Consider the following 24,353-nt stretch of genomic DNA (forward strand, 5'->3'; position numbering starts at 1 on the left):
ATTTGTTTTCTCTCTTAGCTGTCAAAATACAGCTACATTTTCTACTTAATGAAAAATATAGCAGTAAAAACTAAGACAATAATTAACCATTTATATATTAGAATTTAATATGAATAAGTGTTAAAAAAGACTATACAAACATAACTGCTTAGTGTTAAAAAAAAGTTTATGTCAAATATTTGGGGATGTTTCTTAAAAATCTGCTATGCAAGTTAAACTAACAGTAGCCATGGATTCTGAGCTTTATCCAATCTAGTATTTACTTATGTGTAACTGTAAGATCAGTTATTGCACTTGCTTAAATGTGCATTAGTGATCTCTGTGATACGCAGTGAATAAGTAGCACATTTGAGAGCTCTAGCAGTCTCTAAGCACCAATGACAAATTCTATGACAGAACACTGCTTAGTAAAGCGCTTTGCAGCTTTGCAGTCAGTCAGGAGGAAACAAGCCAAAGAAAAATGAACTGAAAAAATATATGATTAATGTCAGTGAAACAGTGGTAATGCACATTGCCAGAAGATTTGGATTCAGATCTTTACGTGCGGGTAAAGCCTGCTCAGAGTACTAGGTAGGTGATATTCTGTGAGTTTTCTGCTAACCTCAGGGATAACATCTGATCTAGCCCGTGGAGCTACTAACAGAGACCAGGCTTTTTACAAATAAATATTATTCCTTTATAATATTAATAGCAATAACCCAACAGCTTTTTTAAGATACTTTATGCCTATCTAATATGTTTTGTCCATATTGCCCTTTCATCATAATATTATCTAGTTTTAGATGGTGATTAAATTTCATGTGAAGTAATACACCACTGCATTTATTTTTTTAGATTAGTAGGATATTCATATGTGTGAAAATGATACATAGGCCCCATATTTTAAACTGCATGTCTGTTTCTCTAGAGATTAAGAGCCAGATTTCAAAAGAAGCTCAGTTCCCCATTTACACTGAGAACTGTAACCACCATTGAAAACTGATCATTTTTTAAAATCTCATTACTTCAGTTAGTTACTAAACTGAGGTCTGATCTCTTTTTCTGCCTACATTTAGATATGAAGCTGCCTCTCACTAAACCAGAAGCAAGAAAATGTTCAAAGTAGTCAAAATGCAAGCCACATAAAGCTTTTAAAATTTGGAATCAGAGAAAATAGGAACAAATAATTGAAATGACAGGACCCAACTGTCTCAAAGTGATCCAAGCTTCCTTTCCATTTTCTCATAACTTTCTCATAAAGAAAGCAGTGTTCGCTGCATTTAAAAACTACAGAAAATCAAAAACTCCAAAAGCAAGCAAAATTTGATTCTGTTTTAACTATTTAAAGTTACTAGCATTATAGTAGAAATTGCTGTACATTCTATATAAATGAAAATTATGTAAATTTTAGAACCATGACAATAAAATACAAAGTGATTTGTACGTATAAGTGCAACTAAAGAGCCTCAAAAATCACACTATCCCAATTTGAAGATTAGTAATCATAGCTCTTCTATTTCCTTATGACTGCAAAAATGTCAGTGAATGGAATTCCACAAGAGACCTATTAATACCTGATGAAGTAAATCAGGTTCTCTACCACAATCCCTTAGTGAAGCCATTACACTTCTATATCTTTTGATCCTATAAAAGAAAAAAATGTCTAAAATATATCATATGAATAAAGGATTTTTAATAGCAGTCAAAATTAAGTCAGTTATGATGTATCAATATCAAAGTTAGCAAGAAGATTTTGGAGGAGACTAGTGGCAGAGATACATTTACTCAAGTTTTAAAATTTATTTCATCTTATCACCTAATATATGCTATTTGCTTTCATACCAGTTGAAACACCTAAGGATCATAAATAGATGCCAATACACATTAATGTTAGCATTATAAAAATTCAGATATTGTTCATACATAGTTACCGCCTAATACAAGGAACTGGAATTACACAAGAAAAGAAAAGAAAGCCATGTACTGAGAGACAAAGAGGTTATACATTTTTGGCTTGTCATATATTGACAAAATTCTGCTGCTGCAACTATATCAGTAGAATTTTCCATGTGAACATTAGTAATCCAGAAGTTTTTGAGGAGTAACATCAATGTAACATCAATAAAATGTTACCAGTAAATTCTTCTGTATATTGATCTGTAGACAAATATAATGAGGTCATTTGCGTGCTTTTACATCAAAATGGCCTACATTTTCTCTGCCCGAGTGTAAAGCTCATTAGCAGCTCAAAGGTTCTAGAGTCCTTCATTATAGCATTTGATCTACTCACAACTGTGAACTTGCTGGAAGTAATGAATGTGTTAATACTTTCTCCTTAATCTACTTATTAGGTGAAGGTGACCATACTAAACCATGGTGGGGTTACTTAAAATTCAAAGATAGGTAACACTCATTAATAATCCATTCATAAAAAGATGTTATACACTATAAATACTATACTCAGAACATCAAATAGTAGAATATGCATACTCCAGAACAATATAGAAAGTTACATATTCTTTGAGAACAGATATATAAATGTAGATCCTCATATCCTGGCCAGTTTTTAGCTCCAAGAAAGAGAATCACGATTCAGAGAAATATCAGGAGAACTATTAGAAGAGATGAAATATTTTCAGAAAACCATAATTGAAAAATTAGAGATTTGTTATTTAAGGGAAACCATGACAGAGAAAAAAAGTATTTGGTAGTAATCCCAGTTACAGGGCACAGCATTATTTCATACAATCTGATGGGAAGTTTTCAAATGCAGGAAGTCGTTTTATGTGCCAGATTTCTTAAATATGTCCTGAAGAATTCTTTAAAAGATTTAAACTTTCCTGAACATATTCCTTGACCTTGGTTAAATCTTTTCACCTTGCTAAAAATACAAGCCTGACAGCCGAGAGAGTTAATGATTAATTCTCACACAAAATGCTTGTTGTCTCCAGAGTTTAGAGGATGCCCAGCAACCAGATAACTTCCTTATTTTCCAAAAATGTTTAGACCTTTTCTAGGAACTGACCTTCCTGGATGGCTGAGCTACAGCTTGTCATATACACGACAAAGGACTGAAAAATTCTACATTACCATAATATATGAACTATTTTTATCCTCATTCTGGGTGCACGCATTGTCAGCTTGTAGCCAGTGTATGTTCAGACTGCATGAGACAACTAATCTAGCCTGTGTTCACCGCATGAGTTCCTTGGGCCATAAACCAGAACAGATCTCCTCTGGCTGTTTTTGATCTTTACCTCTTCAAAACACTCCCAGTTCTGAAGTAGTAAGAGGAGAACAGAAATGTGGCCAATACCTGTTAATAGGCGATTTGCACAAAGTACTGACATCCGTAAATAAATGAAATCTCCATAAGGTGGTTGTTCAATCTTCTGAATCAAGACAGAAGCATAAGGGGTACAGAACAAGTAGAGGATTTTAACTACAGACAAGGAAAAAAGCTCAGTATCTTGTAAGTGTTTGCATACTCAGAAGAACTATCTACATTTAGAAATAAATACTTTGGCTAATAATGAATTTCAAGGAGAAAGCTTTGTTAATATTTCAGAGTATAAAACAATGTGCAGCTACAAAGTACATGAAAGATTCCGTGTTCTGTATCCTGAGTTTTTCTTAGGAGGCTGAGTGCATATAATGTACTGTAACGTTAAGTTCCCAATGGTACTCTGGCTTGTAGCTTATCAGTTGTTTTCTGTTTTTAGGAATAAATTAAGACTTTGCTGAGCAGATTTCACTGAATTTATCTGATAAACTTACATCGTATCCACTGTTACGGATTCCACGCCTAGGTCTTTCTCGGGTGACTAGAAGATCCATCTCGGTTTCTCCTGGGCTAGGGCTGTTCAAGGACTGCCTGCTTCTGTATACAGAGTTCCTCATCTGTTGCCTAGAAAACATCAAACAAGAAAACACTAGAATGAAAACAAAAAAAATGACAGGCAGTATCTTTCATATTAATTGTTATTCTAAAATGATGAGTTTCATAAAAATGCCACTTTATAATAGGATATCCTTTCTCTGCATACAAAACTGCTGGAAATCAGTAGTATTATGGAAGAGATGATAGATTTTGTTTGCTGTTAATGAAAACACCTACGTGAAAGACATGGACATCATATATGGCGGCTTATCAGATGAAATATGTTCCAAGAAGATATCAGAACCCTTTTAGCATTAGCTGGTGAGATTTATATTAATAAAAAATAAAAACGTGCTATTAAAACGAAGTTATCGATTCAATGGATGCTACAGATTGTAAGACCTTTATTTAAGTGCCAAAGTATGGATATTAGTACCCATCTTTAAGCATCCAAATCTGATAATTCTGATATTAGGCAAGTCTTACAGGCTACACAGCACATCAGAATCAAAACTAGAATTAAAATTTAAGATAAGTTATTAGTTAAAGATGCTGTAACAGATCTGGCTTTGGATTTTCATGGGTAATAGAAATCTCCATGCAGAGTTAAACTAGTATAGCTATTTCTATGGCCTGAAATTCAGATCCTCCCTCCATCCTCTTCTAGTTGTCCAAGTGGACAGTTTTATCTTTCAGCAAGGAAAGATTTGGCAGCATCATCCAGGAGAAAGTAGCATGATCAAAACACTGCTGCACCAACCATACACCCCTGACAGAGGAGCAGTTGAGGAGCTGTCATCAAACGATACAACAGAGTAGTCCCTGGGCTGCTCTACAGGAGTGCTGCCAAAAAGTCTCAACCAGTTTTGAAGGAGGGCCCAAGAGCACCAGAAGGGAAGCAGGGCAAGAGAGAGAGAATTGCCCTCACACACCTAGATGGTGAGCAATGATTTTCGTCTCTGATCCCGAGCAATGGGGAGGAAGGGGAAACTCCACTGAAACAGACACCCAGCAAAGCTGTGGGCAAAAGAGACAACAGTGGCAAGGAACAGCTTGCAAGATGCAGGTTTGAAATAGCCAGGCTGGTAACTGACCGCAGCTTTATCAGAGAGCTGTAATCCCTTAGCTTAAACCGCTTCCAGCATAGCTCTGAGTGGCACTGGGGCAAAGACATCCCTGTGCATTGAGCTCTCACCACCCTGAGCTCCAGAAGCAAGGGGAAATAAAGGTGCTAGAAAAAAAGCAGATAACTCAATACTCAAAATATTCTGTAACCTCTCTGACACAACTAGTTGTATTTGTAGTTGTGTCAGAAAGATGTAAGATGCATAACATATCTGTACATAAATTCTTCAAGAATGGTTACGATATAGGAACTTCATGCTTCAAAATGCATCTTTTAGGAAGGCCACACATAAACCAATAAAGTTTAGGAGATGCTGTTGTCATGGTTTATCCGGCCATTAGTCATTTTCTTACACATATCACAAAAGCCCTCCTCCCATTGTAGATCAACCACTGATCAAATAATGACATGCCAGTTTCATTTATTAATACAGTAATTACATTGTTGTTAGTGCCTAATATGGAGTTACCTTTACCTGAAGTTATCTTTACCTGATTGCATTCTTTTTCTGCTTTGTGTAATTGTTGCATTCAAAATATTAAAAGTAGACCAGATAATCTAACATGTCTGTGTGTTGCTCATTTTGTACAGCGGACTTTGCACTGTTTATAGTGAAGTAATAGAACTTGCACTGCTATGTCTGAATTCACAGTTTCAAATCTCCATTTGCCAGGTAAGATTTATACCAATTTCCTCAAGACACCAACCGAAGAATGTTTACACTCTAACACACAACTTGCATTGTGCTACCAGATGGAAATCCCCACCAGGAACTGGGTCCCACGGGACCAGCCCTGGTGCCCACTCTGAACAGATAATGATAAGAGATAAGCAAAGGTGTAACAACACAGATTTTGAAGTCATGGGCTTCCTCCTCAGTGTCTGCAATTATGTCAGATGGACAACTATCCACACCTCTCGGGAGATACTGTTCCTTTTTCTGGCACTTGAAGCTGCCAGTTACCAACTAACCCTCACAGACTGACTGGAAATGTACACTAATCCTTGGGTTTCCCAAGGATGTTTTGGGTAGTAAGTACCCAAAAAGTGTGTCCACGGCATTACTTTGCCTAGTTTACCCCTGAGAATGTAAAAACATTCTTAGTATATCACATTCATCCAAGTACATTTTTGCTTTAGACAAGATCAAAAAAAAACAAAGCAAGTTTGTTCTAGCAAGGCAAAAGATCATATTTCTTATTACAAAACCAGGACATTTCTAGCTTTGCCAATGATGACACTTCACTTCTTTTTCTCACTTGTGTCTCTTCAGACCCATCTTTCTGGTCTTTGCTCATCCTGCTATCCAACAGGAAGGTGGCTTCAGAAACACGGACCTCTTTAACAAGAGTAACCACAATGACTCACACTTTTTCCCTATCTTCCAAAATTGGGGTCTTTTCATGCCCTTTCCTATCTCCCTCCCCTCATCTTCCACAGTTTTCCTTATCACAAATCCGCTGTGTCCTTTATGTGCTCAAATAGCTTTCTTGCTGTTCATAACATTTAAAAGTCTTTACAACCCAGATACATCAAGAGCTAGTCACTGTTTAAATATCTTGTCAATCTTAGCAGTTTCTAACTCCCCATGCAGGTGAGACCACACGCAATGGATCAAGAATATACCTATTAAATTTGGGATGAGACCACTGTTCAATCAATTCCTCACCAGCTACTTCCTTCAGCAGTTTTGGAGCTGCTGGGGTAGGGTGTTCAGCATAGTGGTGGGATGATTTTGAGGCTACAATAGGGAGTATTACAAAGGCAGTAAACATCAGAGCATAACAGCTTTTCAGCCATGATTGATAAATTTGTGGGAATCAGAGAAGAGTTGAAAGCAGGAATTTAAAAGGGAGCTATTGAAGGAAGAAGACTTTGTAGACTTTTATGACACTTTCCTCTGCTTGCCAGGTATCTTGAGAGAAAATGCTACCTTGTGCTAAGATTTGATTGAAGGGCAAAAAGGGCTTCTGTCAAAGTAAAGTGCGGCTGTGGCTAAGAGCTCTACTTGAGATAGCAAGCGGAGTGAAAATAAAGCCCCCAGAGTTTGAAAAGTTTTGGACTGAACAAATTGATTGCAAAAGGATCTACTGCGATATTTGAGATATTGAGAAGCCCAGGGCTCTTTCTGTAAGGGACACAAGAGAAAATGACATTAAATAGCCTCTGCGTCATTCAGTAATCACAGAGACCTCATGGTTTAACCTCTCAAGAACCATCAATGAAACAGAAAGACAACACAATTCAGATTAATTCAGCAACAAAAAGAAGTAATTCTTCAGATATTATGGACTTAGGTAACAGAATTTGTTGCCTTGACAGATTAGGGTAGCAGAAACTGGTCTGCAGAATGAATTCCAAAAAGGCAGACATTTACACGGACAGAAAGGAAAAAAGGTAGGACAAGAACCACCAACACTGACCAACTTTCATATTTCTGATTAAACGAAGTACTCAGGCATGTACTTAATTTTAAGGAGGCTTTCAAGAACCTTTACTCACAACTTCCCATGCGCATGTTTGCAAGTCCCAAAGGCACGCCAAATCAGAACACAAGGAGGAGTTTTGGAATAAATTTCCCCTATAAATATGATAACTGAATAACTGAAGCGCTTTATTTGAAAGCTATCTGAGCACATAAAGGACACAGTGGATTTGTAATCAGAAAAACAATGTGGGAGATGGGGGGAGAGAGATGAGAAAGGGCATAAGAAGACCCCCAAGTGCAATAAACCCTGTTTCTTCCAAAGACTATAGCATTGATAGTACCAGAAAAGATGGGGAACCCGGGGAATGCTAAGCCTAACCAGATCTGAAATATTTATGTTCCTACACTAAAGGTCTTTAGAATTTCATATATGTTTTACGATAGGTCTATGAATACTTAGCTGATGTAGTTGTGATATATTTTCTAAGAGATTCAAATGTGCAGCTCTTTAATACGTGCAGATTCTTGACCTGATTACAAACTATTAAGGAAAAACCCAGAATAGTGCCTATCATCAGTAGGCTTTTTAAAATTACTTTGAGGTTGCCAATTAGCTCATTTAAGGAAGTTTTGCTAATGAGAAAGGAGATATGAACACTAACAACTGGCATTCAAATGGGTTAGCAAGTGTCTGCTGGGAACACAACTGGAACATTTTAAAACATGAATTTTATGGTACAGAAGACTCAAAGGAACTACGAGCACAAAGCTGTTGTTTCTTGAACAAATCAAATTATTTACTGCTGATATTTTGTAAATAATTTTTAAAATACCACTTAAAACAAAATTGAATATATAAAGGTGACTGTGAATACTGTAGTTAATTGCATCTTTATTTTCTGATGTATTTTGGAAATGCTGTAATAGTGTGATTTAAGTCGGTGGAATATAGGCAGAATAGAAAAGAGTGAAATAGGCCTTTTCCCTAGAAATTTTGAAATCTTTTACTTACCCCTAAATGTTATTATTAAAAAATTAATAGAAAGCATTTTAAAGTATAAGTTCTTAACTGCTGTAATTATAATGGCATAAATGATGATACAAAGCAAAAAATGTTATAGAGCAAATCTTTTCAATTTCATGCCATCCTAGGTTGCTTTAAAACCAATTTTATTTTATTATGGAAATAAAATTATATTGATTCATTTACCCATAACCAAAAATTGCATTATTTTGCAATATTATTCAAGATTTTCCTCCAACAGTATGTCATTTTACCCATCTTACTTTTACTTATAAAATGAAGACAATAATGCTGTCAGCCATGTTGCAACATACGAGGTTAGGCTGCAGGTGTTAGTATGGTGATTACAGCATGGACTATAGAATTGGTTTGTCTGCAAGAAGTTCTGAAAATGCTTTGCATCTTTACAGAAAGCATATCAGAAATGGTTCTTCTCCCTTCATATAGGAAGGAAGACAGGGATATATCCTATATATATCCCTATATATAGGGATATAGACTATACAATAAAGTAAACCAGCATTGAGCCTTTTGTGGTTCAGCCACAGAATGGGATTATTACCCTACAGCAGTATGCTGGCCTTGAAGCAGTTTATATCATGACAGTGATCACTATCTTAAATAGACTCTGACAGGTTTACACAACACATCAGAAAGCACATAGGAAAAATGTATTCCAGGATCTTTCAGCACATTGGCACATGAACAAACAAACATTAGTATATTTAACAAAAAGCAGATGGTAAGTATTAAAGCTTCACGTGTAATGTTTTAAGCATTTCCTATGTGACATATGATGCATAATAAACATCCAAAGTAAGGCTTCAGCCCTTCACTGTATGTATAGCACACAGTCATATCCAAGTTTCTACTTGCTTAATTTATATTCCCTGCACATTTATATGTGCAGACAGAATAGAACTGCTGTGCACTAAGGTTCAATATCTTAACTTTTCAGGGCATTTGGAGCAATTTAATCCTCCCTCACTGGAAGCCTGCACAAGGAAATGATGCCCCAGACCCTCCACTAAGGCATAACATACAGTTCAGTCAGAATTTTTTTCTTTATTGACCAGTGCAACTCTGACCAGTGCACAACACTGCTTCAGCATTCCCATTACAGTCTTTTTCATCTGTATGTATTGGGGTAATTGCTGAAGCTGTATTGCGTGCAAAAACTGTGTGATCATTGATGCTTTGATTGCAGTCACAATTTAAGCTCACAAGAAAACTTTGGTCTGAACTTTCCAGAAGATGAGAAGAAACACCACCTCAATGCATGAGGAATTTCCAGGGGAAATGTACTTAAATATTGCTTTTCTCTCCTGGATCAGCTGCTGGTCCCTGATTGCAGCAAAAATCAGAGCCCTTGTGGTAGGACATGTAATGGCAAACACACTCTCCAATAATTCTCCCCGCTTCACACCTCCACGACCCCTAAGAAAGAGGAATATGCATATTGTGCCACTCCTCTTTTGGGCTGCGTTGGGGTAGGATTGGTGTGATCTCCTCTTTTTGTCAAGTCAGTTTGTGTTTCAGAGAGCACCAACAGCAGAGCAGGCCCACCCATCTACAGTAGGCTCAGACAGAATCAGCAGGTAACTTGTACTCTCCCACCTCTTTTTTCTAAAATAGAGGGATGGACACTATTGGTATGCCATCTTCAAGAGACCACAAACTGTTAACTAAGCATTAGTATTGCTATACAATATGCCTGCTGCACATCACAGATGAGCAAATTATGACTCTCTGTCAGACACCCTGAAAGATCACCAATAAAAGGTACATACACATCCTGACAGACGACGTTGCAGGATTTACTGAAATATATGGACAATGTACTGGCTGTGTTATCTTATGCCTACTGCAATAGTTATACCTGAATCGAAATAATGACAGATAGAAGTAAAACAATAGATTGCAACACCACTGAACTTTGGAAAAGAATGAAATCAGATGCTAACTTCCTGGTCACTTTAATTACCAAAAAATTACTAGCACATTTCCTATTGAGACTACTCTGAAAATGACTCACAAGAACTTGCAACAGTCCCTTCACTTTTTTTTTTTGCCTTTCCATTTATTCCTTTTTAACCACATTGCAGTTTTATCAAATGACATACTTTCATAAATAATCACAGGCTATATCAATTTTCTTCATAAAGTAGGAGGGATCAGCTGATCAAAATGAACAAACATTTTCCTCATTAAGAACAGATCTATTGATTCCCTGCAACCCCTGGACAGCAACTTTCCTCTCAGATGAATAACTTTGCATATAAAAAGTCTCACCTGTTTTTAGGCTCAGCAAATGGAGATGATATATCTGGATCTGGATCCAAAATGTGGTCAATTTCTTTTTGGGGTTTTTCATACATCCTTTTTCTCTCTGTCAGCCCCTTGCTGCTATCAGCCTGGGGGAAATCATAGTATCCCTTCCTCTTGGCTTTCAAGCGCAGCTTGTTGCGGTAATGTTCTATATCAGACTTCTGCTTCAAAGCTTTGTTCACCTAAAAGGCAAAAAGACGTTTAAATGATGGTGCCGGGCTGATTATTTCAAAACAGTATTGTTAAAGTGTTCGATGCACTGCATGTGTCATTTTACAGAGCGTTTTTTGTACCACACTAAGCCATCTGTAAGCAGTGAGGAACTGCAAGTGAACAGAGTTGCTGTATTTTTATGACTCGGCAGATGGTTAAATAATTTTAGCCTAAAAACTATCTACCATCACAACAGTGACTCAGTTCACACCCACTGAAGAAAAACACTGATGATATTAGCCAACTGCCGTGACCCAATGCCACGCTTGCTTTTGGGCACAATGGGGAGAATTCACCAACGGAAAATCCAGTAGGGTCCAGAAAGTACAGACATCGCCTCTGACTACATAAAGCCTTGAACAAGGAGTCACGGATGGCCAGCAAAGTATTCTGGTGAAATTTCATCACATGTTCCTCTTAATCATAGTCTTCCTTGAAAATCTGTTGTGGGCCACTGTCAAAGACAGGATCCTGAATTAAAAGGGTGTTTGGTCTGACCTGCTACAGGTCAGGTTCCTTTGGATTCTCCTAAGGGACGGGAGTCTACATGAAAATTTCACTCTTGCTTCAAATTGTCAGTTGCGTGAAAATGAGCAATTTACTTGGAATCTCTGCTTCAAGAGTCAAATTCTACAATCTTCTCACAAATTCCTAGATACGTATGTACAGCAGAACACAGCATTAGGAATGTTTTCCTGATAACTGACTCTTAACAGAAATGAGGTGCTGAATTCTAAATAAGCCTTTGCTCTGAGTTTAGAAAGTCTGTGGCACATCAGGGCTTAAAATACACGTACAAAAGGGAACATGACAGACTGCTCTAATCGAGGTCCAAATGGGAAGCCTGACAACACTGTCTCTTACTTTGTTTCTAATGACAACTCTCAGTGTTGGTTTTAAACAGTAAAACAGGATGATTCTGGCTGATTCTTAAATGACTGTTGCAGTGTGAGTTTTGCAAATGAGAAACCCCTTTGGCTTGTCGCCATCATGTTTAAGTGCATTATGAAAGAGCAGACCTTAAGTTCTCAGACCTCCGAGTCTACAATGCGAGTGGGACTTTATACAGCACCAGGGTGAAGTGCTCCAACCAGCCCTCAACAATCACAGGCCTGATTCTGCTGCGTTTGAATGTAGCAAGGAAACGCAGCCAAGGAAAGAGCTGACGTGTTACCGAACCACCCTTACCTCTCCATTAATGATGGCAGATTCCTGGCTTCTCTCTGAAGCAGCATGAACAGCAGGTAGTGCCACAGGTTTGATAGCTATCAGCTGTACAGATCCAGAAGAGGTGTCGAAGGGATCAATGGCAGATTTGGCAATGTTATCAAAGAGAATGCCTCCTTCCTCTTCATCACTTACGGGCACTAAAGCACATCAAACTTATTCATTATAAAGACATAAATATTTTTACTGCATGTTCAAGATGAAATTCAACAAGCACATGCTTTAGATTAATAATTTGTTCAGTACACTCAAGCAGCAGACCCGGTAGACTTTTACACTGGAAAAATCCCTTAGATTACAGATAATATTAAATATTCAAAGGATTGTCTGGCACTCTCCAGAAGAACGTTGATTTCCAATCTGTGCTAGTAAGATGAGAAGGAGAAAAAGAATGACACACAAAAAGCAAGAAAATTACAATGAAAGGCAAAGTACATCTTTCCCTAGGTTTTGCATGGAAAAGATGTCATGTGCACACACATACATGGAAGTTTCCAGCAGTTGCACCTGATCTGATCTCCACAGCGCTTCTTTTTCATTTTTTTATATTGCAAGAGCTCGGGCTTTCTCAAAATTTGAAAATAAATCTACTGATTTTAGCAAAAGTTACTATTACTAAAAATGCCTTCTGTTAAAATGAAAGCATTGCTGTTATGTATTAAAGCATGCTTAAGAAACTAATGGCTTCTAAGTTTATGTTATTTTTTGCTTTACAAAGCAATACCTCAAGTGACTGTAAAGTTACACTGTTAGACTTTGTTAAGAAAAGAGAAGGCTTTTGAAAGTCTTTAAAATTAAATAGCATGGTTAAGCATCTTTATTTTTAGATTTCTACATAAATGGAAATTTCAAATACAATTGGGCTTTTTCTTCTCCAAATTTTGTTTTAAACCTGCACCACTTTGTCAGCTGTGGAATCTTAAACCTAACTTTATCCTCATTTTAGAAAAAAGAATGACTGAAAAGCATGAGCACAAATTCCACAAAGAGATTCTTGCAAACACTGTTCTATTAAACAGAAGAATGTTTGTTCCATCTCCTAAAGGACAGAAGCAGAGATCCTCTGCTAAAGAATGAAGTGGTCTGCTCTAAACTTATTTCCTCTGAAAATATACTCTCTTTTAATATTTAATCTTCATGCAAATTACAATGGACTTGTATAAACTCAGCAGTTTAGACCGCTATGACTTTGGTAAGAAAATATTTGATAGTCGTAACATAAAATATGAACCCACTAAGCTTATCTTTCTGTCTATATTCACTGTAAACTGGAATTGACATTACTTGAGCTTTTGAGAAATACACACGTTAAATCATTCTGCAGTTAAATACTGTCCCTCTGGATTCATGGAACTGTCCAAATATGACAAACAGTTTTTAGTCTGTCTGGAATGCTCTGCTCTTACTGGGGTTGTTCAAACACTGAATTTTGTAGGCTTACAGTAATGAGCAGATGATCAGACGCCTGACCCATTGAAATTATCAGCCAAACCCCCACTCACTGCCATGGAGTCAGGACTTCACACAAGCAAAATCAGATGAATGACAAGATACCTACATACCACCGATCACCCTTGAGCAGAAAAGCATTTACATTACAATGGTTATAAAGTGAGGCATGTATATTCTTCCCCCTAAGTATTTTGAACCAGTTTAATTCTTATGAAAGTTACCAGATGCAGTTTTGGAATATAGGTCTTTTCTGTAATTCAGACACAACTTAAACATCTTATAAAACTTGTACACTGAATCAGCACAATAAAGGCTACTGGAGTGCTAATTTCTTCTGTGCTGCCCTAAGAAGGTGCCTCATTTGTGACAGGATTACCTCCAAGAAAGAAAAAGATTATGTCATAATTGTATTTTGTATAGACAAGATGGTCTTGCCTGATGATCACAACTTGGATGAGCTTGTGCAGTAACTAAGCAGCAGCCCAAGTACCAAGAAGTTGTGGAACCATGTCTCCTTGACCACCTGTCTCAGTGTTTGCCTGAACTGGGCATGCTTGAAAACCCCTGGAGGGAGGGCTAGGCATCAAACTGCTGAACAAGATTCTTTTCAACCATCCACTACGTGTCCTACTTCAAGCAGAAAGAGCAAAAGAAGTACAGCTGTCCTTCCATCCCAAAATGTTTCAGAAGAACTGTGTGCGTGCTGAGGCCTCAGACTTGCAGTGCTCTCCAGGCACCCACAAAGAGCAGGACTAGCTACAGATGCGTGGGTTGTCTTCTCTGAGCTCACTGCAGGATCAGAAACCGGGAGTGCTGCTTAGTTACACAGAATTCCTCTGGTTGTCAGACTCGATAAATAAAAAGAAAAATTAAAGAGAAGCAGTAATCGCAGAGGACAGCTACTTTTGCTCTGGTTAACTAACACAGAAGAGCACACTCACTATCAGCCCATTTTTGTGAGCACATCTCTTGTATCTAGTGTAGTGCTATTTACATGGATATAACAGCCAAGTAGGACTAGAAATTGAAAGTTTATTCCACCTTAGGTCAGCATTTGTTCATTAAATGGCACCTACAATATAAACGTAGTTTTTTCCATTGCCCTTTTCTCACTGATGAATGATAAAGGGAGACTGTGATCTGTAGTTATTGGCACACTGCTACAGTTTAGATCAGCAGTGAACCATATGCAAGTACTGCGGGAATTTTAATATTTGCTCCTACCTGTCTCTTTCCTAGAGAAGTCACAAAAAGTGTTTACAACATGCTGGAATTCTCCTCACCACTAAACCTCCAAAATTAACAACCCAACCAAAGGGAGTTCACAGAGAACTAGGAGCCCCTGAGCATTGTTTCTGCTGTATATTCCTGCCACGCAAGTCAGTAAATCCATCTGAATGTCTCAGCTGGGCAAGTGATTGTGAATCACAGGAAACTTTAGAAAACTGTCCAGGCATTCTTTATAGATACTCCCAATGAACACATCTGCTTGTTATAATTAACAACAGATATTTAAAGCAATGCTTTCAATTTCAGTTTTGCAAGAGATGAATTCCAACATTTTTATGCCTTCATTGTTCCTCCGCTCTTGTTTGCACTGTGTGCATACACACATAAGCAAGACTTAAAATTTCAGTGGGGGAAAAGGGCAAAATTCACCAACTTAACAGTAATTTTCTTTCTCTGTAAAATCTTGTGTTAGATATCCCATGCCGCATGATCCACTGAGATTGAACTACTTCTCCTAATCTTCCTGTGACTGGGGTATATGCAGATATCTCCAAGCCAATCATTTACTCAGATTGTCAACTGTAAGGAAGATCAGTATGGCACTGGGTTTTGGAGACCAGGACCAGCACTGAAGGTTTACCTCCACATCATTACAGCTATTAGTATACAAGATAAGATAGACTAAAGCTGCTTAAGGCATACTGCAATCTCCAATATCTGTGTGGACCTACACTATTTTTGTAACATAATGCCAGCAGGTGGTGCTAACTACTCATGTCACCAGTTCTCCAGCCAACAGAAAAGATGCTAAAAAACTGTAGTTCTGAACATTTAAGAAAAAAATGGCCATGTGGAATATTCTGCTTTTATGTATTTACTAATTCATACACAAAAATATAAACTATACTTTTGTCAGTCTAAGATCCCAACGTAAAGGACCCATAAGACTTCTCATCTTTTGTTTCTCCTTCCCTCCATCTTGTCTTTTCTCCCATCGTCCCCCCGCAAATTAGAGTATGTTGGAAAGGAGAAAAGAAAGATTGAAATACTTACCTGTAAAAAAGAGTAAGGAAATTAAAAACATCAAGAAAACAGCTCTTTTGCTATGCAAGTTCTTCTGCTGTGCTTGTGAATATAGCAACTGAATATGGCCCCAGTCACACATTATGGACAACTCAGACGTGTGGTTGGTTCTCTCATTCTCCCTCCCGGGAGAGAGGTAAGTGCAGTGCTTGCTTTTGCTTTTGTAAGAGTGTGAAGGGGCCCAGAAGTGTTCACGGAAGCTCACAGAACAGATTATAACACCTGGCTGCCTCTTGCAAACCAAAAACAAGTGGGGAAAGCAGTGGAAAATGGCATTGGTTACATCTGACGAAACAAAAGGTTCACTGTCACTAGCAGGATGCTAACAGGGTCACAGCACTCTATATTCTACAAAGCCAGGGGAAGGAAGAGAAAAGGTTTGCGGGAAATGTTAGGCTATGTCACACAAGCTGAAATCTATGGGTAGAAGAGAATCAGTACATAAAACCCTCCAGGAGGCCCAAAGGGAATAGTAACTAGTGCCAATATAAGGGATTTCAGCTGAACAAGTGGGTTTTGTTAAATTATTTTACTTTTTTTTTTTTGTATGGCTAGATGTCATGAAATACCCCTGGAAAAACCTGGGAGCTTACTAGGAAAGGATAAAGAGTTAGACAGAGATCCCAAAACAGGCTGGCTAACACCCTTTTTGGGGCAAATTAAGCAATGATACTTCATGATGAGGGAATGAAGGATGAAAAGAATAGACTGTCTATAGTCTATTTCCCATAGAAATGTAAAGGTTGCAAGATCAAGCACCCAGACTTTGAAAAAAAAACAAAAAAAAACTAGACTACTTTCACCAGCTTCATTTTGTGAGGAGCTGGTGAAAGTCAAGATTTTAATGGAGGCTACTAAAGCTCTTTGAGTACTCGCTGGTTCTGCCTTTTGCTTCTCCGTGAATGGTGTTAGGCCCTGATGAAACAGCAGAGGAGAGTGCTAATTTCCCATTGCTCTCTTCCACGCCTGCCTGCAAACCTTGCCTGGCAGCTGCCAGTGTCTCTGTTGGCTGCTTCACTCATTTCACAGTCCTCTAATATATGCATCTAAGTACTTTTAAGAAAAGATTTAAATTGTAAGTGTCCAAAGTAAATATAAGCACAACTAGTCAACTTGAAAAAGGAAACTTCCTATTAAAGCATAAATAGACACTTTGCAAAGAAAATCAAAAGGAAAAAATGCAATTACCTTATCAAAGATTATCAGTATTGCAATACAAACAGAGATTTTAGCTTTGTTTTCTTCAGAAATAAGGCTCAGCTAAAGAATTTTCCTGATCCTCCAAAACATAAGGTCTTCAGTCAAGTCTGTCAGTCTACGGTGGTTTCAAACTGTTCACTTTCAGGGCTGACATACTCCATTAGGAGTCCATTTTGATAAAAGCCATATAGAGTTTATCTATTGAGTTAACATCCAGTGCTATCATTTTTCTGTGTAACTAAATGTCAGCAAGGAATAGAATCTAAAATTGGCCAGTAACTATGGCAACTAATGAGCCATTCTAACTTGGAGTCCCCAAATCAAACATGTGACCATCAAGGGATTCATTCCAATTTTAAGATGCTGCTTTTCAGAGAAGAAAATATGCTGTTTCTTTTGCTGACATGCGTATTTGAGGTGTCAGCCTACAATCATGCTGGAGGGCTGGAGCAGATTCAGACAAACAGCTAAGAGAAAAACAGCATCTTTCTTAAACTGGAAGGATGAATGGCCAAAATATTTGACTGGCGTTAATCATCCAGGATAGAGATAAATCCCTGCAAAAAAATCCAAAATATCAGAGATGACAACAGTGTTTGAAATCATAGCACTGGGGAACAAGACATAAGCTCAATGATAAAACTTATGGGTACCTTGATTTTCACCTTTTAATTTCAACTTTTCAACTTCAGCTTTTAGGATCACATAACTCAGAAGAATCATTTTAGGGTACAGTCACGTTCCCATGATAAGGTTAAGTCAAAAATGCACTTTCACATACATAGAAGAATAAACGTAAGGCCAGCTCCAAAATTCTGGTAGGTGGGAAGCCCAATTTATTTCCCGTGACAGTGGCTCCCTTTTAAGAAGCTGTCCTAAAGAGGTTGTGCCAGGAAACTCTCTCAAACAGGTCTCACATGCTTACATGTCAATCACCATCTCTTTACCGGGGACAGTTATTATTTTGCTTCCTATTTGTTCCTGGAAACTACCAGGTGTCCCTTTGTAGGGCCATGGAAGTGGAGCGAAGGAAGCTCCTCTAGAAGTAGCTAAAGTCCCTCTCCACCAGAAGGAGGGTTCTGCAGAAAAGCTGTTTCATATACAGGTTCCTTCACAGCTTGAATAATCAGACAGTGACACACTATCTTTTTCACATTTTGTATATATGTTGTACTATTACTTTTTTAATAGGCAAATTCTGCTCTTCTGTTTCCGCCATAAAAGCTCAGGATCTGGATACTAGCAGGTAACAGGAACAAGTGACAAGAATCCATAGCATAAATGGGGTATATATTGCAGACATTTTCCTTATAGCACTAGAACTAGAAATCATTTAGCAACTTTGTTGCTCCTAAAAAGGAGCACCTTGGCCAAATCATTTTAAATAGCACCGCTATTCAGGCTTTCTGCAGAGAAAAAAGAGAAAAGGTCAAATAAATGAGTAAAGCCCAGATTAGAAGACAGGATGTTAGGTGTTAGTCAAATTTTCAGCAAGAAACTGGAAGTTATTACCAATTTTCTTTGAAGATTTAAAAACTGTATGTTAAACAAAGAAAAAATACCTTCACTAAAATATTGTGCCTGCGTGTGCAAACATTACCTCAAACTTCTTTTGAATATTGGCTTTCTTGGGTACGAAAACATAACATAGCATAAAAATACAACTTTCAACTCTTGAAACCATGTCTTTGTCTTCTAAGTGAGATATATTTGAAAATGTGGAAATAATAATTATGACCCTTAAAAATTAGAACAATGAAAGATTTTTACCCTGATTATGAAAGAAAAAGACCTCACTGAGAAAGACCAAACAGAAACTCACAGCTTTGTCTGAAGAAAACAGTAGAGATAACATAAACACATAACAAAAAGAAATGATCCACTTTTTTATGTGAATTTGTAAATGTGTGTAAGTCTCAGTGAAGCTTATTTAAAAACAGAACCTTGTAGTAAATCTGTGGAAAGAACAGAGGACATTTAAAAAACGCAGTATGATTCTGCTGTACAGAACAAAGGCTATCTACTGTACTATGTATTTGTCTCTACGTTGTACCAGATTCTTTTTTAAAGCAGCCAAGCCTTTGCCTGACACGTTAGTATTAGATACAATGATCACCAAGAGATGACAAGGAGCTATACCAAGCTTGCCATCAGAATGCACCACAGACCATATACAGGCGATTTACTGGAGAAAGGAGAAGAGACCTACACTAAGATTCTCTATTTATCTCAATCTTCCCTTCCAAACTACAATATTTTTAACAAAGAAGAATTAAAGACTTTTATTTATGACAGAATCTGATGAGGCCACATACAGCTTAATTCCCTTCAAACAGAAGTAATCTTCTAGTTCAACCAGAGTGTTTCCTATTCATAAGGAAAATCTGGCCATTGAAGCAAAGCTCTAACTCAGGAGAAATAAGCAGAGAGACAGACAACAGAAAAGCAAGGAAGAAAGGGAAGAAAATCGCTCTCTCATCAGATGTTCCTGATATATCCCAAGTCACAAGGTCACCATCATCAAAAAAGGATTTGTAAGCAATATTCAGTGCAACATCCTATGTGCAGTAGGAAGAGCTATCACTAAAAGTGTTAGTAATAAAAGGCATGAGAAGGAAGATAAGAGAGGAAAGTTAAATCTCTAGAAATCTCACACCTCTTCAAATCAATTTTTACTTAATTAATTCATTTTCATCAGATCTGGGCCAACTCAGCAACAGCAGTAATGCAAATGAACATCCTAGGGCTCTATACAGAAAAAACTGTAAACCCAGTCCACCTACTAAGCAGCATCATGTCTTCATTATTTTACTGCTAAAAAAAAATCAGTGAAAACTTGCAAAGGACCACACACAAAGAGTAAACATCATACTGTGAGGCAGAGGAATAGTTATAGCAGTAGAGGGGGAAAAAAAACCAGATATGAACAAGAAATGCCTGAAAGACTGTTAAAGACATAGGAAGATGGCTTCAACACAGCTAGTGCCTGTGTGGGTACTACCATAGGAGCAGCTGCAAGCAGCTTTCATCAGGAAATGCTTCTCACCATTTCTTTTTCTTCCTTCGTCTTTTGTCACTTTTTGATGTGCCATTACTTTCTGCGGGGAGCTTCGGCCTGAGCTGGGCTTTCCCGATTCGGTGGTGATGACAGAGCCATTCTGGCTAGGCGACCTGCTGCAAGTAACCATGGCAACAAGGGAGACTGTAAGTTCTTCTCTATAAACCTCATTTCAAGGTTATTTCATTTGCACCGTTTGCATCACTGAGTTTTCAAGTCTGATTTTGTACCAAAATGAGATAGAAAATAAACTGCACAACAGAAACACAGTAAAAGCAGGAACAGAGTGACAGTATGCAAATGTTACATTTCATTCGGTTCAGGGCTGATAGGCATCTTAGTGACATTGAAACCATTTGCTTCTCTTATACAACCCCCACAACAACAGCAGAAGCATTGCGAAGGGCAAAAAAACATTAATTCAGCATCACTTATACAGCTAAAATAAAGCAGACCTTTGTTTTTATAAATAGGGCTACACTAATTTCAAGTGTTCTCAATTATTTAGCTTGCATTTACACTCAACGATTTTGTCAGCCATAATGCAAAATTCACTCACTCACTTTGTATATACACACTTGCTGTGATAAGAAAATTCTCCTTTTTTTGTCTGCATATAACACAGTTTAGCCAGCGCCATTATTTACTGAAATGTCTAAGAAAATACTTGTTTTACTCAGCCATTGTCTATCGAGTTTGTTGCAGAGAAACCGATCCCTCCCCAAGGTGAGAAGGGAGGTCAGAGCAGAAACGCTGCAAATGCTCTGGCTCAATGAGGCATTCTCCTTAGGAAGGACAAGAGCTAGCAGCGTAACTAGGCTGCTTTGGGAGAAAGCTCTCAGCAGAAGTCCATTCCTATTTTGGAGGGGCAGCTTATTCTATCCCAGTGTACAAGCTGGGAAACGCAGGCCAAAGTAGAAAATGTTAGATTTGGTGCTACTCCACATCAAGACATGGTACCACATTGTTCCTAGACAGGAAACTGGCCACAACAGGACTGAAAAAAATCTACAGAATCTGTATAGTTATGTACGCACCTATCTGAAATTAATTATTCTGAAGTGTCACAGTCAATTAAAGGATAATGTAAAGAGGCTGCATCTGAGAAAAAAATATATTTAGTCACAACTATTTTCAGAAGTATTTGTTTACAGAGAGAAATCAAATCAAATTCTATTGCTGTCACAACTGGCTTTAAATCCAGAAAATGGTACTACAGCAAAATTGTTGTAAAAACCCTCCTGCAAATTATTGCCCACATTATACTGCCAGCCTGAAACATTTGAAGTATTTCCAGTTCAGACTGTCTTGTCTGAACATTTACTGTGGTCAGAACAGAGAGGGACAACTGAGGGAGAGCAATTCTTACGGACTCTCCTTTGAAGATAGCCTCTGTGTGTGTATAAATAAATACATATATACATACATATATATATATATATATATGATTTGACACAGGCTCTTTCAAACTACAGGGCCTTAGGAGAACTCAGCACAAAACCAACCTTTGCTCAGCTTGGTGATTTCCTGGGAAATTCTATTGAGATTTAATATTCTTGAAAAGTAGTACTTCTCTACAAACCCTTCTATGGCTGCTAATGAGTAATCCCAGCCCAGCATATAAATTCATCCACAGACAGACCAACACCTGAAGAAAAGCTGCCTCATTTGGGAACAGGGAAAAGAAACAAGTATGGATAGTTCACAGAATGATTTCTGCTGCCACCAATCTAAATACTCGTCTTCTTAAAGTGACCATTACATCTATCAACTGTGAAGTTTCCTTCACGGATAATATCAGAGGAGATGTCCTGATCAGATACCAGCTATTTCATGGCAGTATGATTTAAATTGACCTTTTCAGGCTGCAAAATAGCCTGGATGAAATAGGAAATACAAAAAGGTCATGAAGTGTTTCGTCATCTTCCAAAACCATCACTTTCCATCCCCCAGCCACACCTCATGGGAATCCCAAAAGAACAAAATTCTGCTTGTTTGCACTCACTCAAATAGTCACTCTGAAGGAGAAACAGCTATTGGCTTAAAAAGGACCCATTTAGAAACCTTTTGCTTAGAAAGGCACCGCAGAAGCTTCACGGGTTCAACACATTTTATAATGAGAATAACTTTCCTGTGAACTCCTGAATCAAGTTTGTTAATCAAAATTTGTTTAAGAATGTGCAGATTAAGTACAGGGGAATTTATGAACTCATCCAGAGAACCAAGTGAAGTGCTTAATCATTTTTGTTAGAGGATTAATAGGCTGATTTACATTTTTTATGTGTATTTACACATGGCTTTAGAGAGGCTTCAAAACATTTTAAAGAACAGCTCCCTCAAAGAGCTACCCTGTAGTAGCACAGCACCAGCACCTACAGCTGGTATAACAGTAATCTTCCATTGGAAGACTTTGAAAGGGACAAATAGTTTAGCCTATACGGACTATATAACCTAACCCTCGTGCTTGAGGGCATGAGTGATCCTGCAGTGATGCAGGCTGTCAGCAGAGCTATGTCAATATACACTGGCTGAAGTCCTGTCTTTCAGCTCATCTGAGAAATGATCTGTGTTCATGCTTGACATCCAATGTTTAGTTCAGACTCATCTCTTGCACAACAGCAGCATGCATATGAGAGCCACTTCCCCTTTATCTCCTTTACACATATACAATCTTCAAAGACTTCATTATATTTTATCCTATATTTTTCAGCAATCTTACACATCCAGTGCAGATCAACATTATGCCAAGAATATCTGTGGAGGAACCATCTGCCACATAGCCTGGGTGCCAAACCCTGTAGTTTTTTCATAAGCAACCAGCAACATGCACCCCATTCCATCCCTCTGGTGAAATGCCTCATTCCATACCTTTTCCTTGTTTCATTGGATTTGGCAGTTTTAATGGTGCTCCCATCCTGAGTGATTTCTCTCTCCTGGGAGGAAGGAGCATCTCTAACTGGAAGTGGAAGCACGACAGTTTCTTGAGTTACAGGTAAAACCTCATCTTCAGCTCCCTGCTGACCTAAATGTTGCTTGGCATAGTCAAAGCCTTGTACTGGCTGCAAAAAAGTGGGAGAAAAAAATTTCCAACATGCATCATATGTTAATACAGAATTTCCATTACTACCTCTTAACTTCTTTAATTATATAAGCTATAGAAAAAAAGCTGTAGACTGTAATAAGAGTACTCAGCAACAAAGCAATGCTGAGATCTCCATTCTACATATTTTAAACATGACTAATTAGTATAAAATTGATCTTGGCTAACCTTTCTTCCTTGCCTTAAAACATCCAGAAATTCCTTTCACAGACAATGGAATATCGAACATAAAGAAAGATTAATGAGTGAGAAAGATAAGGCCATACAGAAAATGGAAATCTTTCTCCATGAAAAAAATCTTTTGCTTCCAAAGAGGGCGGGATTAATTTATTCCAAATCAAGACAAAGTAAAAAAGGCAAACCAGAAGTTTCATGGGAAGAATTCCCCAGAAAAGGGTCACTTTTAGAAGAGTGAAATTACATTACTCCTGCTTAGTCAGTTCCTCTCTGGGAAGGTTCCTATCAATTTCCCATGTTTCTCTCGGGAAGTGGCATTAGGCAGAGCCCTGCAGCCAGGCTGGTGGAGGCTAGGCACTCAGCACCTCCTGCGCCAACCCCAGCTGTTTTTCCCCAGCTGCCTCTGTAGGGAAAAAGCAGAACTAACAAATGCTTTTTAGGCACCGCAGCCACCAAATGGTGGATTCTCCTTATGGAAAAATTAAATCTTTTAAGCAAAACTTAACTTTCCAAACTGCATTTTCTGTCAAAAAAAAAAAAAAAAAACACTCAGAGAAATTCCTGACCACCTCTGGAAAAAACATGTAACATAAAAATGTAGAGGAGTTCTGGCTTCACTAAATCCAATTCATTTACAAAAATCTAGAAGGGTGCTCTTCCTGAAGCACAGACTATTGAAAGAATGCTAAAAAACATCATAAAACACAGCAAAAAGTGAGCAATGGTGATTTTAACTCTCAAATTCATGCCAGAAAAATGTTTCAGGAAACACAACAAAATTAGACACCTAATAATTGAATACTGTCTTTCAGGTTCCTGTCATGTTATTGAGTATTTTAGTTCTGGAA

At 37.8% G+C, this 24,353-nt stretch overlaps 1 protein-coding gene across 1 annotated transcript in view; it reads right to left on the reverse strand.

Annotated features, from left to right (window-relative positions):
• KIAA1549L (KIAA1549 like) overlaps positions 1–24,353 on the reverse strand; it is a 66,658-nt gene that overhangs the window by 18,999 nt on the left and 23,306 nt on the right. Inside the window, exons 10-14 of the mRNA XM_067295347.1 lie at positions 23,097–23,287; positions 20,217–20,344; positions 12,167–12,345; positions 10,730–10,947; positions 3,757–3,886 (exon numbers count right to left, since the gene is read on the reverse strand). Of these exons, the coding sequence (XP_067151448.1) occupies positions 3,757–3,886; positions 10,730–10,947; positions 12,167–12,345; positions 20,217–20,344; positions 23,097–23,287 (846 nt within the window). The remainder of the gene's footprint in view (positions 1–3,756; positions 3,887–10,729; positions 10,948–12,166; positions 12,346–20,216; positions 20,345–23,096; positions 23,288–24,353) is intronic.

The sequence above is a fragment of the Apteryx mantelli genome, chromosome 4, assembly GCF_036417845.1.
Source record: "Apteryx mantelli isolate bAptMan1 chromosome 4, bAptMan1.hap1, whole genome shotgun sequence".
Taxonomy (NCBI): Eukaryota; Metazoa; Chordata; class Aves; order Apterygiformes; family Apterygidae; genus Apteryx; species Apteryx mantelli.